This window comes from Carlito syrichta, unplaced genomic scaffold (genome assembly GCF_000164805.1).
Source record: "Carlito syrichta isolate Samal-C Ts95f unplaced genomic scaffold, Tarsius_syrichta-2.0.1 Scaffold306971, whole genome shotgun sequence".
NCBI classification, from domain to species: domain Eukaryota; kingdom Metazoa; phylum Chordata; class Mammalia; order Primates; family Tarsiidae; genus Carlito; species Carlito syrichta.
Window position 1 is genome coordinate 133,265 of NW_007251067.1, and position 14,693 is coordinate 147,957.

General features: G+C 37.9%; 1 protein-coding gene across 1 annotated transcript in view; it reads left to right on the plus strand.

Annotated features, from left to right (window-relative positions):
• Positions 1-14,693, plus strand: part of LOC103265989 (dystrobrevin beta-like) — a 69,896-nt gene that overhangs the window by 29,084 nt on the left and 26,119 nt on the right. The window contains exons 3-4 of the mRNA XM_008063631.2: positions 6,423-6,512; positions 10,093-10,180. Coding sequence (XP_008061822.1) covers positions 6,423-6,512; positions 10,093-10,180 — 178 coding nt within the window. The remainder of the gene's footprint in view (positions 1-6,422; positions 6,513-10,092; positions 10,181-14,693) is intronic.

Sequence of the window (14,693 nt, forward strand, 5' to 3'; positions counted from 1 at the left end):
CAATGATAGGACAAGGGCAGAGGCAGGACAGGCGTACTGGAGGCTGGGTGTGGAGCAGCAGTTTAGACTCTGGCAACAGAGTCATTTATCAAGAAGGAGGAAGTAGAGTACAGCAGTTGAGAGCATAGACTTTGGCTTTTAATCCATACTCTTACTGTGGTATTTTCATCTTTGGCACTGGGCCTGACACCCAGTAGGTATGCTGTACATTGTTTCAAATGTCCAATTTCCATCAGAAGTGCTATTGGAACTAATATATTTCAGCATGAAAATTACTTGCTTCTGTGGATTGAATTGACATTTGACAGCTTAGAAACAAAACAATTCCTGTTTTTATTGGAAAAAAATTCTAACTTGTACACTATTGACTTTGCTTTAGCAAAACAAATTTCTAAAACAAAACCTATGTAAGTTGTGGGTTATATGTGTGTATATACATATGTGTGTATATTTATGTTTTATCAAAAAGGAAAGTTTTGGGTTTTTTTAGAAAGCAGGATTTATTGAGAGGACAGAAAACCTCCCACAGTGGGAGGGGACCCAAAGGGGTGCCCCAAAAAGGAAAGATCTAAATTAAAAATAAATCTGGGAAGACAGGTATAACTTTGAATGTAAGTAGAACATAACCTTCCAGAGCTCAATCAAAACTATTGGAAAATTCATGGACTCTTAAGTTCCTTATCCACATTTTTGTCTTTATCCCTTATTATCTGGCACATACCATTTGTTCCAAATAGAAATCTTCCTACAAATCTAAAGTGGAGTTTTGTGAACTGTTGCATCCTATTTCACTGAGAAGACAAAAAAAGCAATTAGGAAAAAAAATTTCCTAGCCTCCTACCTCACCTCTTCCCTATCCCGGCTCCTCTTCACCTACTCATTCACCTGTGTCTGCACCTATGTGCACAGCCACTTCTCTGTTCAGGTGGATTTCCCCAGGTGTGCACTGGATTTCATTTCTACTCACCAATAAGGACTTCTGATAAAGCACACCTCTCTTTTGTCTCCTGTATCTTTTTGCCCCATTTCAACTGAATCTTTTCCATCAAACTACAAATCTGCTATTATTTCTCCTTGTTTGAAAAAAGATTTTGTTTTGTTTTGTTTTTTTTGACCTCAGTTCCTCCTCTGGCTACCCCTAGATATCTCTCCTTCCCATTTCAGAAAAACTTCTGGAAAGGATTATTTATGGAAAGTGACTTCAATTTCTGTTCTGCCATTCCCTTTGGAACACACCCAGTCAGACTTTTACCTCCCATTACTCTGCCAGAACTATTTCTGTCAAGGAACCCAATGGCTTCCACACCACTAAATCCAATATACTTACCTGATCTGTCAGTGGCATTTGACATAGATGAGTTCGCCCTTCTACTTCACTTTCTGCACTTGGTCTCCAGATACTGCGCTCTCCTCATTTCCCTCCTATTTCTTCTTGGTCTCCATTGCTAGTTTCTCCACACTTCTTTGAAATCTAAATAGTAGTGTACAATAGGGACCACTTCTCTTTTCTAACTTACTCTAGGTGGTTACCTCCACTTGACGCATAGCTTTTAATAGTAACTGCTTGCTCACTGGTGACTTCCGAACTTATTTTTCTGGCATAGACTTTTTCCCTGAGCTCTAAACCTTATATATTCACCTCCTAATCAGTACCTTCACTTGACTATTTAATACATTTCTCCTAATTATCATGTCTCAAATTGAGTTTGTTATCTTCCTCTACCAAACCTACTTCTCCCATTGTCTTTCTCATCTCAGTTAATGGCAGTCATATTCTCCTAGTTGTTCTGTCAAGATTCTTGACTCCTCTCATTTTCTTACTCCCGTCTAAACTGATTACTAGATCATCTATATCCAAAAACATTATCAAAGTTTGTCCAGGATTCTACTGTTTCTCACCATCTCTTTTGCTATCTTCTTAGCCATTCTTGTTTTTCATCCGGAATGTTATAGTAGTCTTCTAATTAGCTGTCTTTCCCTGTTCTCTGGCAGTTAACTTTTTATAAAGCAAATGATCTTATTGAAATATAAATCACATCATGTCTCACCTCTCTTCAAAACCTTCCAGTAGTTTCTAGAGTCCTTATAATGACCTACAAGATCATATGGCAGTATTCTCAGTCTATCTGCCATGAAGAAGCACTTTTGTTTTAATTTCTAGTTTAAGGCAGACCAATACTTTCCAAAAATATGATTAAAAGTTAGTTTCTACTAATTTCCCCTCTGGGAAAATTACCCTCTGGTCATGGTGAAATTACTAGTAGTATCAGATTAGCTCTCTCACTGCAAACTACTGGAAAAATTGTCTGAATATAACTATTTTCAGAAATTAGACAGTAACTAGTGCAGGACTGATCCCTGAGGGAAGGGAAGCAAGTGAGGAGAGCTCTATAATTGCTCAGGCTTCTTGCCGGGGGGCATTTACCAAGCTCCAGTGTAGAATACAAGCAGAGCAAGGCAGTCTTGCTGAGATAAGGAATCAGAAATTGGAGTTTGGGGAGACTGGAATTTCCCAGGTAGAATACCAGAGAGGAGGAAGCTACACAGAAAAAGAGCTTCATAAATCTCCATAGAGGTCCCCTTGAGTCTTTTGCTGAAAACTAAGCTGTGTTTGCATAGAATGAAACTTTACGAGACCGGGCAAGGAATCTGAAAGTGGAACAACTGTCTGAACTCACATAGATGTTTGCATTCCAACCACCCAGGGCAGAGAGACATTATTGAACACTTGGGACATTCAGTAAAGACCCCAGAAAGGCCACACCTTAAGAGCAGGGTCAAAATAGCCCTGGGTAAAGGTTACCCTAGATATGTGTTTATGAAGCTTAAGCACAAGCCTCAGAAGAGTCAAGCAGGTCCACAAGTAAATTAACTGACTGCCAGCTTCTTTAGAGGAAGACAACAAAATCTAGACATTCAACAACTTAGATTCCCCCATTTCCATCATGCAGTTAAAAATTAGAAAACATAGGAAAAAGCAGGAAACTATGGTCTTTAACCAGGAGAAAAATTAATCAATATGAACAGAACCAGAAATGACTGACATGATGCAATTAGCAGATATGGACTTTAAAATACCCATTATAAATATCAGGATGTAAAGGAAAATGTGAACATAATGAGGAGAGATGGAAGAAATAAAAAATAACCAAATCTAAATGTGATTATAATTTTCTATATGCATATTCTACTTCCATAAAAATTTTTAAATAAAAAAGTAAATCTAGAGTTGAAAGGGATAATACCCAAAATTTAAAATTCAAAGGATGGACTTAACAGTAGGTCAGAAATTATAGGAAAGAAAGTTCACTTAAAGGCATACCAATACAAGCCAGGCTCAGTGGCTCAGCCTGTAGTCTCGTGCCTTGGGAGGCTGAGGTAAGTAGATTGCCTGAGCCCATGGGTTCGAGACCCACCTGGGCAACTTGGTGAGACCTCATCTCTACAATAAATCAAAAATCAGCCGGGTGTGGTAGCGTGCGCCTATAGTTCCAGTTACTTGGCTGGGGCGGAAGGATCGCCAGAGCCCAGCAGGTTGAGGCTGTGGTGTCTGGGAGTGGCCACTGCACTCCAATCTGGGTGACAGAGTGAAACTCCAACTCAAAAAAAAAAAAGGCATAGCAATACAAACTATCTAAAACGGAGAACACAGAGAAAAATGACTGAAAAATAGAGCCTCAGTGACTTATGGGATAATGTCAAGTAGTCTAACAGGGGAAGAAGACAAAATATTTAAGGAAAAATTTTTCCCAAATTTCCTAATAAATTTTTATAAGTACGATAAAAACTATAAACCTACAGATACTAGAAGCTCAACAAAGTATAAGCAGGATAAACAGAGAAATTCATACCAAGGCACATCAGGATCAAGTTACTGAAAATCAATGATAAAGAAAATATATTAAAAGCAGCGGGAGAAAAATAAGACATGTTACATACAAGAAAACAAAGGTAAGAATAATTGACGACTTTTTATTAAAAACAATACAAGCCAGAAAAAACCGGAATGGCACCTTGAAAGCACTGGAAGAACTTACTTTTATTCATTCTAAAATATACAGGTTTTCTTGCTTTATCCACTGGAAAAGCCTAGAATCAGTTACAGCCTACAAAGAGTGAGTACCCTAGTACCCTGATTGTGGTCTCTAAATGCTCTTTCTCAGTAAAGGGAACCAGAGATCCTTGGAAGAGTGGTTGATTTCAAGTATGGGACAGGATACATACAAAAGAAAACGGGGCACCTTATTGTGCCAGAAAACAAAGAAGCTAATGAGGTCTGATGAATGTGTCAAAAGAATACAGGAACTTACCAGCAGGGCTCCAACTAGCAGAAGGTAGGACAATTTGAGCATCAAAAAGATGATTGGAATGGATTGAAGCACATCAGATGTATTAAAAAAAAAAAAACCGCCTTGGTAACCATTGGTGTTTGCTGGGGCAGTAACTCATTGTTCTGTATTTTGTTAAGTAATGGGAAATATCAACCCTTTGTCTTAGCTTTCCTGATTGAGCAGTATTTTAAGATAAATAGATAAGAAATGAATGAATACATAAAGAATGTTAAAACTGGAAGATCAGTTTTTTATTTTCTTTTTTTGGTGGTGGAGGGTCTCAGTCTGTCACGCAAATTGGAGTGTAGCAGCACAATCACAGCTCACTGCAGCCTTGACCTCCTGGGCTCAGACAATCCTTCTGCCTTAACCTCCCGAGTAGGTGGGACTACAGGGTGCATCACCATTCCCAGTTAACTTTCTAATTTTTTTTTGTGGAGATGAGGTCTCACTATATTGCCCAGACAAGTCTTGAATTCCAGGCCTCAAGTAATCCTCCTACCTCAGCCTCCCAGAGGGCTGGGATTACATTCAGTAGCGTAGTAAATGCATTTTTTCCTCCCTCCCTCCCTCCCTCCCTCCCTCCCTCCCTCCCTCCTTCCCTCCTTCCTTCCTTCCTTCCTTCCTTCCTTCCTTCCTTCCTTCCTTCGAAATGGGGTCTCACTATATTGACCAGACTGGTTTTGAACTCCTGGCTTCAAGCAATCCTCCTGCCTCAGCCTTCCAAAGTGCTGGGATTACAGGCATGAGCCACCACACCCAGCCTTAAATGCATTTCATCTTACAGTATTTTCAGTTTACAATGGATTTATCAGGACAAAACCCCATCATAAGTCGAGGAGCATCCGTTTAATCAAGGATCTAGCTCTAATCCCAGGGGATAGAGAAGCAAGTTAAATGACACTACAGGAAACAGTCAAATCAGCATGTAGGATATTCTGTAAGATAACTTGGTTTCTTCACATACAGATGACATGAAAGAAACAGAGAAAAGAAGGAACTATTATGGGTAAAAACAGAAATGTGTCAGTCAGATATACATGAAAGATATATGTTAACCAAATGCAAACCAGGGACTTTCAATATTGATTTTAACCGTAAAAGGACATTTTTTAAGATGTGAGGAAATTTTCTCATGGGCTAGGACATTAAACATTTTTGCCCATTTGTTTGGTATGACAGTGACGTTAAGATTATGTGAAATGTTTTCACTATCTGACTATATACTACATGCTATATTCAGGTTCAAGTATTCCCAAGTGAGATAATTGTCTGGGACTTGCTTTAGCCACCTATCCCTACACAAAAAGTTGGGGAGTAATAGATTAAACAAGATTGACAAAATGTTAATATTTATCTAAGTTTCGTTATGGGTACCTGAGTGGTAGTCATTAGGTTATTTTGTACAAGTTTTAACATATTTATACTAAAAATTAAAAAAAAAAAAAAAAGACCTTGTGCTTAAGGACCTTCCATATACCTATAAGAGAGAATTCTACACTTGGAATGTGTAGTGTTGTCTTACAATTAGATGTCTTACAGTTTTGATGAGTTTGGTTCAAGTACCAGTTTTATGGGAGAAGATAGACTGATGCTCAAGGCAGTATCCTTACAGAAATAAAAATATTTAACTGGCAACATGAAGTAACACTGAAAATTCTTAAATGCAGAGAAAAGCTATAAAAGAATAGCATTAGGGATCACTTTGCAAACCTAACATATCCACTGCCTCAGTTGTCCTGCCAGAGGGCATTTCCTAGAATGTACATCCACCACAGAGCCTGGCACCTGGATGGAAGTGGTAAGTGAGGCTCCTCTGGTGACTCCTCAGCAAGTCCTTCTATGGCCTGTGATGTCGGTTGCCTGAAGCCATTCCTAAAGGACTGCTTTTGTTCAAAGGATTTGTGAGGCAGATTTCTGGTGGTCTAACACCTTACCCCATTACATATTGTGGTTTTTTATTGTTTTCCTTATCATAATTTATTATTTTAAAAATTTTTCTTTGAAGTTTGCTCATGTTAATCCATGTTCATTTCTCCCTCTGTGTGTGTTTTTTGTCATGCTTGCTGTCTTTGCCTCCATTGTTCCTAGGTTACAGTATAGCCAGGATATACCCAGTCACTTGGCTGATGAGCATGCGCTGATAGCCTCCTATGTGGCCCGTCTGCAGCACTGTGCACGGTCAGTGGTGGTGCAGCAGCAGCAGTGGGCAGCCAGGGGTGATCAGAGGGAGGGAGAGCTATGCTACTTGGGGTTGCCAGCTGGAAAAAGCTCTGCATGTGGGGTTTATCTTGAGCAGCTACCAGCTATGTTTGGCAGAGTTAAAATAATTACTAAAGCATTAGCTTCTACAAGAGAAGGAGCCTTGCCAGGCCCAAGCACTTACCTAAACGCAGAGTCAGGAATTCTCCTTTATAGTGGGGTTTATGTCCTTTAGCTTAAACTTAAAGAGCATGTAAACCTCTGAGATACCTGCATTTCCAAAAATGTAACATTCGTAAAGGTATTTGATGCAGAATTTTTCTGTTCATTCTTACCTAAATAATGAAAGAGTTTATTTATTTATTTATTTGAGTTGGAGTCTCACACTGTCACCCAGACTTGGAGTGCAGTGGCCGCTCCCGGCCACCGCAGCCTCGACCTGCTGGGCTCCGGCGATCCTTCTGCCTCAGCCTTCCAAGGAACCGGAATTACAGGCATGCACTACCACGCCCAGCTGATTTTTTGATTTATTGTAGAGATGAGGTCTCGCTGCCCAGGCAGGTCTCGAACCCGTGGGCTCAGGCAATCCACTCACCTCAGCCTCCCAAAGGCGCGGGATTACAGGCTGAGCCACCGAGCCCGGCTAAGAGTTTTTTAAAAAGAGTTAATATAGAACAAAGTGCTGTTACATTCAGGCACACCCATTCCATGTCCACACCCACCACCATTCTTCAAGGAGGTAAAATTTAAATAATTGCTACCACGCCCGGCTAGTTTTTTGATATATTGTAGAGGCAAGGTCTCACCAAGTTGCCCAGGTGGTCTCGAACCCCTGGGCTCAGGCAATCCTGTCCCCTAGGCCTCCCAAAGTACTGGGACTATAGGCTTGAGCCACTGTGCCCGGCCTACACATGTTTTTTTTTTTTTTTGAGTTGGAGTCTCACTCTGTCACCCATACTGGAGTGCAGTGACTGCTCCCGGCCACTGCAGCCTCGACCTGTTGGGCTCCGGTGATCCTTCCGCCTCAGCCTTCCAAGTAGCTGGAACTACAGGCACGCACTACCACACCCGGCTAATTTTTGACTTATTGTAGAGATGAGGTCTCGCCAAGTTGCCCAGGTGGGTCTCGAACCCACGGGCTCAGGCAATCCACTCACCTCAGCCTCTCAAGGCGTAGGATTACAGGCTGAGCCACTGAGCCCGGCTCGCATTTTTAAATATTATACTTTTTACCATTCCCATAGTTTTCTCAGTGTGACTAAATAGCATCATGACTCTGGGACATTTGCCTGTCTCTAAAACTTGGTGAAACTGTGTATTTAATCCATATCTCCCAAGTATGTTTAATCGGCTTACATCATAGGAGAGAAGGAAGGACCTGATAATTGTGCATTGTATCAGAGTATCTCCTCATCCAACAGATGGCTTCCGTGTACTCTGTCCCAGCCTCTCGGTCTTTGGCATAAAGTTGTTTCACCTCATGAAGGACAAATTATTTATTCTCAGTAAGGGCAATTGTCCAGAGTGATAAAAGGTTTCATGGTAAAAATGGCAGCAGAATGCTTGACAAATACTGTTACCAATCATTTAACCCAAGAAGATTTATGGTAGGTTTAGCCAAGGTCCTCAAGTCTCATCTAGGCTTCCCGAGCAAAAATTGGTGGCCAATAGCCTTGGGAGAACATGGTGAGTGGGTGAATACTTCATCAGTCTTTATTTATATTCTAAGAAACTGAGCATCATACTTCCTCAAAGAAGTCAGAAATTTCCTGGCTAACTAATTCTGAAAATGAGAGTCAACTCAGACAGGGGAATAATGAACTTTTTTAATTGCATTCAAATAATTTTCACCAACCTTAAAACCTCTCATCAACACAAGATTCTGGTTTCTGGCTAGAAAGCATAGCCAATTAAAGTAACCGTGTCATCCACACTCATGTATAAATTAGGGAGGATTAACCTCCCAAAGGAGATGGAATGTGATAGATAGAAAGGAGCTTTTTGCACAGAGGACACTATTGTTTCCCTTGCCACATAATAGAGGTCAGCCACTTTAGACCTCATTTCTTAGGCTACCATTTCTCCATAATATCACCTACCCATATTGATACTCATTTTAGTTGTTTTTTTATGTAAGAGATAAGAATAGTTCTCTTATTTTAGACAAGACCTTTAAGGCATATATATTATAACTTATCTCTGACCTTGTGGCCTTGACCCTAAAGGATTCAAGCCAGTTTGTGGTAGTGTGTTCTTATTACAAGATAGTCTTTTGAGAGGATGATTATACATGCTGGAGACTGACATGTGCTCACCAGAAAGTGTTGACAAATGCCAAAGGAAGAAACTTAAACCACATTTTAAAAAAATCCATCCTAGTGGAAAGACAAAGTTAAAGAATTAACCAAAAAGATAAAAATATAAGAAGGTTTTAAAAAAACACTAGAAAAAACACAATTGATTCTACACATGAAAAACTTAGATCTTTATTGGTTTAACCTTACCCTTCCAAGATTCACCTTAGTAATTATAACAAGGTTATTGAACTCATGTCTTTAAATTTTTACACATTATTCTCATGCTACTAAATTCTGATCAAGGGTTTTTGGAAACTCCAAGAAAATAGGACCAAAGTAGAGGCAAGCCAAAACAGTCATCTCCAGTTCGTTAGTCATCTTCATCACTGTTATCTTAAAGCATCTGCCAGTCTTAAACAAAGAAAAGTATATATAGCCACAGCCCCTGTTAATTACTGAGGTTGCTTTGATATGGATAAATAGCATTTGACATAACATACTAAATTAAATAAGTTATTGATTTCAGAATAAGTCAAAAGTTCCATATCAGCATCCCATATACATAGAGCTAGCCTACTACTCAACTCTTTTTCCATCCTTGTGCCAAATGATGTAATATCCCATTGAATGGGTCTTTAAATTTTTAGAGCACTGGTACTTTTGTTAAAGAGTAATGGGTTAACTAATTCACTCTAAGATGGCACTGTAATTGTGGCACAAGCATAGTAAAAGAAGAGGCATTAAAAGGGAATATTTGATACCATGGAATCTTTTCCAACTTTACAATATGTTTGGGCCACCCTGGACAGGGATCCCCACTTTTGTTCAGCCAGTGTTAAATATTTTTTTTTCCTCAGCCCACTGTTTTCATGATGCTTTAGTTTTCTCTGCTTCTTTTTTTTTTTTTTTTTTAATGCAAGATCTAGGTCTAAAAAGTCATGAATATTTCAAAACATTTGGTTAGAAATCCCTATCTCAGATTTTGTGGGTTTTCTGACTTTTCTTAGCCCTTTCATTCAAAAAGAAGTATCCCTCTTGATGGTGGGGGATCAGTGAGGATGTGCTACTAAAGAGAAATGGCATGTGTGGCCTCATTATTTCTCTAAGTGCCCTTTTGTCACAGAAGACCATTAATATCTGTGACCTAGGCCTCTATTTCTTTAACCATTTTTTATACAAGCTTTTCTTCCATCTGTTCTTTCTAAGAATGGAGCAAGAATAGGAGATGTTTAATAGGCACTTGTTTTTTATTTTGTTGGCAGTGTTATGGACAGTCCTAGCAGACTCGATGAGGAACATCGACTTATAGCTCGCTATGCTGCCCGGCTGGCTGCAGAAGCAGGAAACATGGTAAGTAAATAGAGGATACCAGTGGAGTACCAGAAATTAGTATTACTTTGATATACAAATAGTAGGTGAATAGTAAATATGAAATTCAGGAGAGTGAGTCCCTTAGGGACAGAAGAAGGCGGGGAGTATGTTTAGGCAGGAGATTAAAGAGACCTTTATCTATAATGTTCTCTTTATTTAAAAAAAAAGAATCAAGAAGAGAAAATTATAGAGCCAGAATTTAGTTTTTAAAAACAATTAATAAAATTTATAAACCTCTACTAATACTGATCAAGTAAAAAGGAGAACACATAAATTACCAATATCAGGAATGAAAGAAAGGACATTAATACAGATCCTGCAGATATTAGAAGGATGAAAAGGTAGTATTATGAACAACTTTTGCCAATAAATTTGCCAATAAATTTCCTAGATGAAATGGACAAATTCCTTGGAAGACACAAATTAATAAAAATAACAAAAGAATAAATAGAAAATCAAATAGTTCTGTGTCTGTTAATAAAATTGGACTCATAATTAACTTTTCACAAGGAAAACTGCAAACCCAGATGATTTAACTGTTGAATACTGCCATATACTTAAGAAAAAAATAGTATCGATTGTATGCAAACTGAGAAAATAGAGGAAGAACGAACACTTTCTGTCATTTATCAGGCCACTGTGACTAATACCAAGAGCACTGCAAGCGACAAAAATTTCTGGCTACATTCTGTCATGAACATGGGTGCAAAAATCCTTAACAAAATATTAGCAAATTGAACCCAGAAATACGTAAAAAGGATAATATTTCATAATCAATATTTCATAATAATGTAAATGTATTTAATATGTAAAAATCAACTCACATAACTCACCATATTAACAGTTTAAAGCAGAAAATTATAAGATAATTTCAACAGATGAGGAACAGCATTTGACAGAATATAGTACTCATTTATGATAAAACTCCACACACTACAAGTAGAAGGAAACTTCCTCACTGTAATAAAGAATACTTACAAAAATCTACAGCCAAGATCACACTTAAAGGTTAAATTTTGGAACATTTTCCCCCTATTATTGGGAACAAGACAAAGAAATCCACTTTTACTACCTCTATTCAGAATTATACTGGAGGACCTAGTTAATGCAACATGACAAGAAGAAAAGAAAAGGGCGTAGATATTGGAAAGGAAGAAGAAAAGCAGTTTTTATTTGAAGATGACATGATTGAGTATAGGAAGTCTACAAAAATACTACTACTAGAACAGGTAAGTAAACTTATAGCAGTGTTAAAAGATATGAAATACATAAATGTACAAGAAGCAATTGTATTTTTGTCTACTGGCAATGAACAATTAGACAATGAAATTTTAAGGAAAGTACTATTTACCATTGCATTAAAACTATCAAATATTTATGGATAAATTTAATGAAAGATATTGCAGGCTGAAAACTATATTAACAATGTTAGGAGCAATTAAAATCTAAATGAATGGAGAGATATGACATACTTATGGATTGAAAGATTCAATATTTTAAGATGGTGGATTTCCCCAAATTGATCTATAGATTTAATACCAATCTAAATCCCAACAGGCTTTTTTGTAGAAATTGGCAACTAATTTTAAAATGTATTTGGAAAACCAAAGGACCTAAAATAACCATAATGGTCTTGAAAAAGAAGAACAAAGTTGGCAGACTTAACCCTACCTGACGTCAAGACATACTATAAGCTATAGTAATCAAGAAAGTGAGGTTGGCAAAAGGATGGGCAAATAAATCAAGGGAACAGAATGGAACATCTATAAAATAGACTCACCTGTGTAAGGTCAAACAACTTTCAATAAGGATACAAAAGCGATTCAGACAGGAAAAGTCTATCTTTTTAACAAATGCTGTTGAAAACTAAATATCTACGTGAGGGAAAAAAGAATCTGAACTGCTTCTTCACACGATACAAATAAGTCCCCTTGAAATGTATGTACATATAAACTTAAACATAAAAACTAAAACTGTAAAGCTACTAAAGCATAGGAGAATCTATTCAGTCTCCTATGAATAAAAATGAAGATGTATTAGCAAATTTACAGGAATCACAAACTATTTTAAAAATTGATAAATTAAATCTTATCAAATATGAATCTTTTGCTCATCAGAAGATACTATTAAGAGATATGCAAACCATAAACTAAAAGAAAATATTGCAAAAAATATCTGACAAAGGACAGAATATATAAAGAAGTCCTGTACCTCAGCAATAAAAAGAAAACCAGCTGAGCACAATGGCTCATGCTTGTAATCCCAGCACTTTAGGAGGCCAAGGTGAGAGGATTGTCGGAGCCCAGAAATTTGAGACCAACCTGGGCAACATGGTGAGACCTCTTCTCTACAATAAGTCAAAAAATTTGCTGGGCATGATGATACATGTCTGTAGTCCCAGCTACGTGGAAGGCTGAGGCGGAGGGGTCGCCTGAGCCCAGCAGGTCAAGGCTGCAGTAGCCATGATTGTGCCACTGCATTCCATCCTGGTGACAGAATAAGTTGACTCTGACTCAATTTTAAAAAGAAAGAAAGAAAAGCCAATTTTTGAAATGGGCAAAAGAACAGATACTCCACAAAAAAAGATATGCAAATGGCCAATAAGCACATGAAAAAGTGATTGATATCATTTATCATCAGGAAAATGCCAATGAAAACCATAATGAGATACCACTACGTACCCACTAGTATGGCTAAAATGAAAAAGATTGACACCACCAAATGTTGGAGAGCATATGGAACAACCAAAGATCTTACACATTGATGATAGTCATGTAAAATTGTACAGCTACTTTGGAGAACTATTGACAGTTTTTTAAAAAAATAAACATTTATCCTATGACCCAGCAGTTCTGTTCCTAGATATTCATTCAAGAGAAATAAATACATATGTCCACAAAAAACTTTGTACAGGAATGGTCATAGCAGTTCTTTTCATAATAGCTAGGATAGCCCACATATTTATAAACAGAAGAATAAACAAACAGAGCCGGGCTCGGTAACTCAGCCTGTAATCCCGCGCTTTGGGAGACTGAGGTGAGTAGATTGCCTGAGCCCGCACGTTCGAGACCCGCCTGGGCAACTTGGCAAGACCTCATCTCTACAATAAATTAAAAAATTAGCCGGGTGTGGTAGTGTGTGCCTATAGTTCCAGCTACTTGGAAGGCTGAGGCGGAAGGATCAGAGCCCAGCAGGTTGAGGCTGCGGTGACTGGGAGTGGCCACTGCACTCCAGTCTGGGCGACAGTGAGACTCCAACTCGGAAAAATAGATAAATAAATAAATACAAAGTGAATAAATAAATAAATAATCTCACTACTAAACAAATTATTGTAGGCAAGAAAAATACAGGAGCTATGAAAGGGTACAGCAGGTACCTGATCTATTCTGGAGAGAAAGGGATAGCTTCTGTTAAAAAGTATTACTTGAGTTGGGACCTGAAAATAGAAGAGAATTCAGTTTCCTGGAAATGAAAAGTAACTGAAAACCAAAGTAGCCCAAGTGCTACTGTTGCTGCCACTACTACTGCTGCTCCTGCCCTGTGCTTGGATTTTTATTGTCGTGAGGTTCTATGGACAAAACCTTGGTTATATGCAAAGTGGAGGGTTAGAAATGAGGCTCTCACGTGAAGGTAGACCCCTTGAAGCATTACATTCTTGATAAATATGTTTGGCATAGAAGACAACCAGCTGTCAGGACAGAGATAAGAGAGCATATAGATCTCTTTTTATTGAAGTGGAAGAAATCATCTCCTCTGGAAATTCAAAGCCTTAGGGCCTGTTTATACTTGTATTGGCTACATTTACAGTACTTCATAGTTAGAGAAACACAAAGGTGAAATTTAAACATTAAAATTAACCTCAAGGCATCTAGCAGAAGCAAAGTACAAATTTTGGCTTACAATCTCAATTGAGACCTAACAATATTCCCACCAAAAGAGTCCAACTCAATGATTTTAGATGTTAGAGTTATTGGCTATAAAATAGCTTTTTAAAAAATTTCTAAAGACCTAAAAGAAGGAACTAAAAATCATGATAAAATATTATCTGAAAAGATCAGAGTTTAAAACACACCAAATAGAACTTGAGGTTTAAAAAACAAAAGTTACTGGAATTTAAAACTCAGTGGAGGGGTTAAATGTCAGATTCAACACAGCTGAATAGAGAATTAGTGAACTGAAAATATAAGAAAATTTCCCAAAACAACACAGGAAGGGGAAAATCTGAAACACGGTGTTCAGACATGGAAGACAAAGAACCAGCGGTCATCTAATTGGAATTCCAAAACGGAAAATAGAATTAGGATGAGGAATTATTTGAAGAATTAATGACTAAGCTTCTAAAATTTATTCAAGACACGAATCCTCAGATTAAAACATCACAATGAGTCTCAAAATGGATAAATAAAAATAATTCTACAACTAGACATATCATGAAACTGCAGAATACAAAGACAAGATTCTCAAAAAGCAACCAGAGAAGAGTCAGTATATT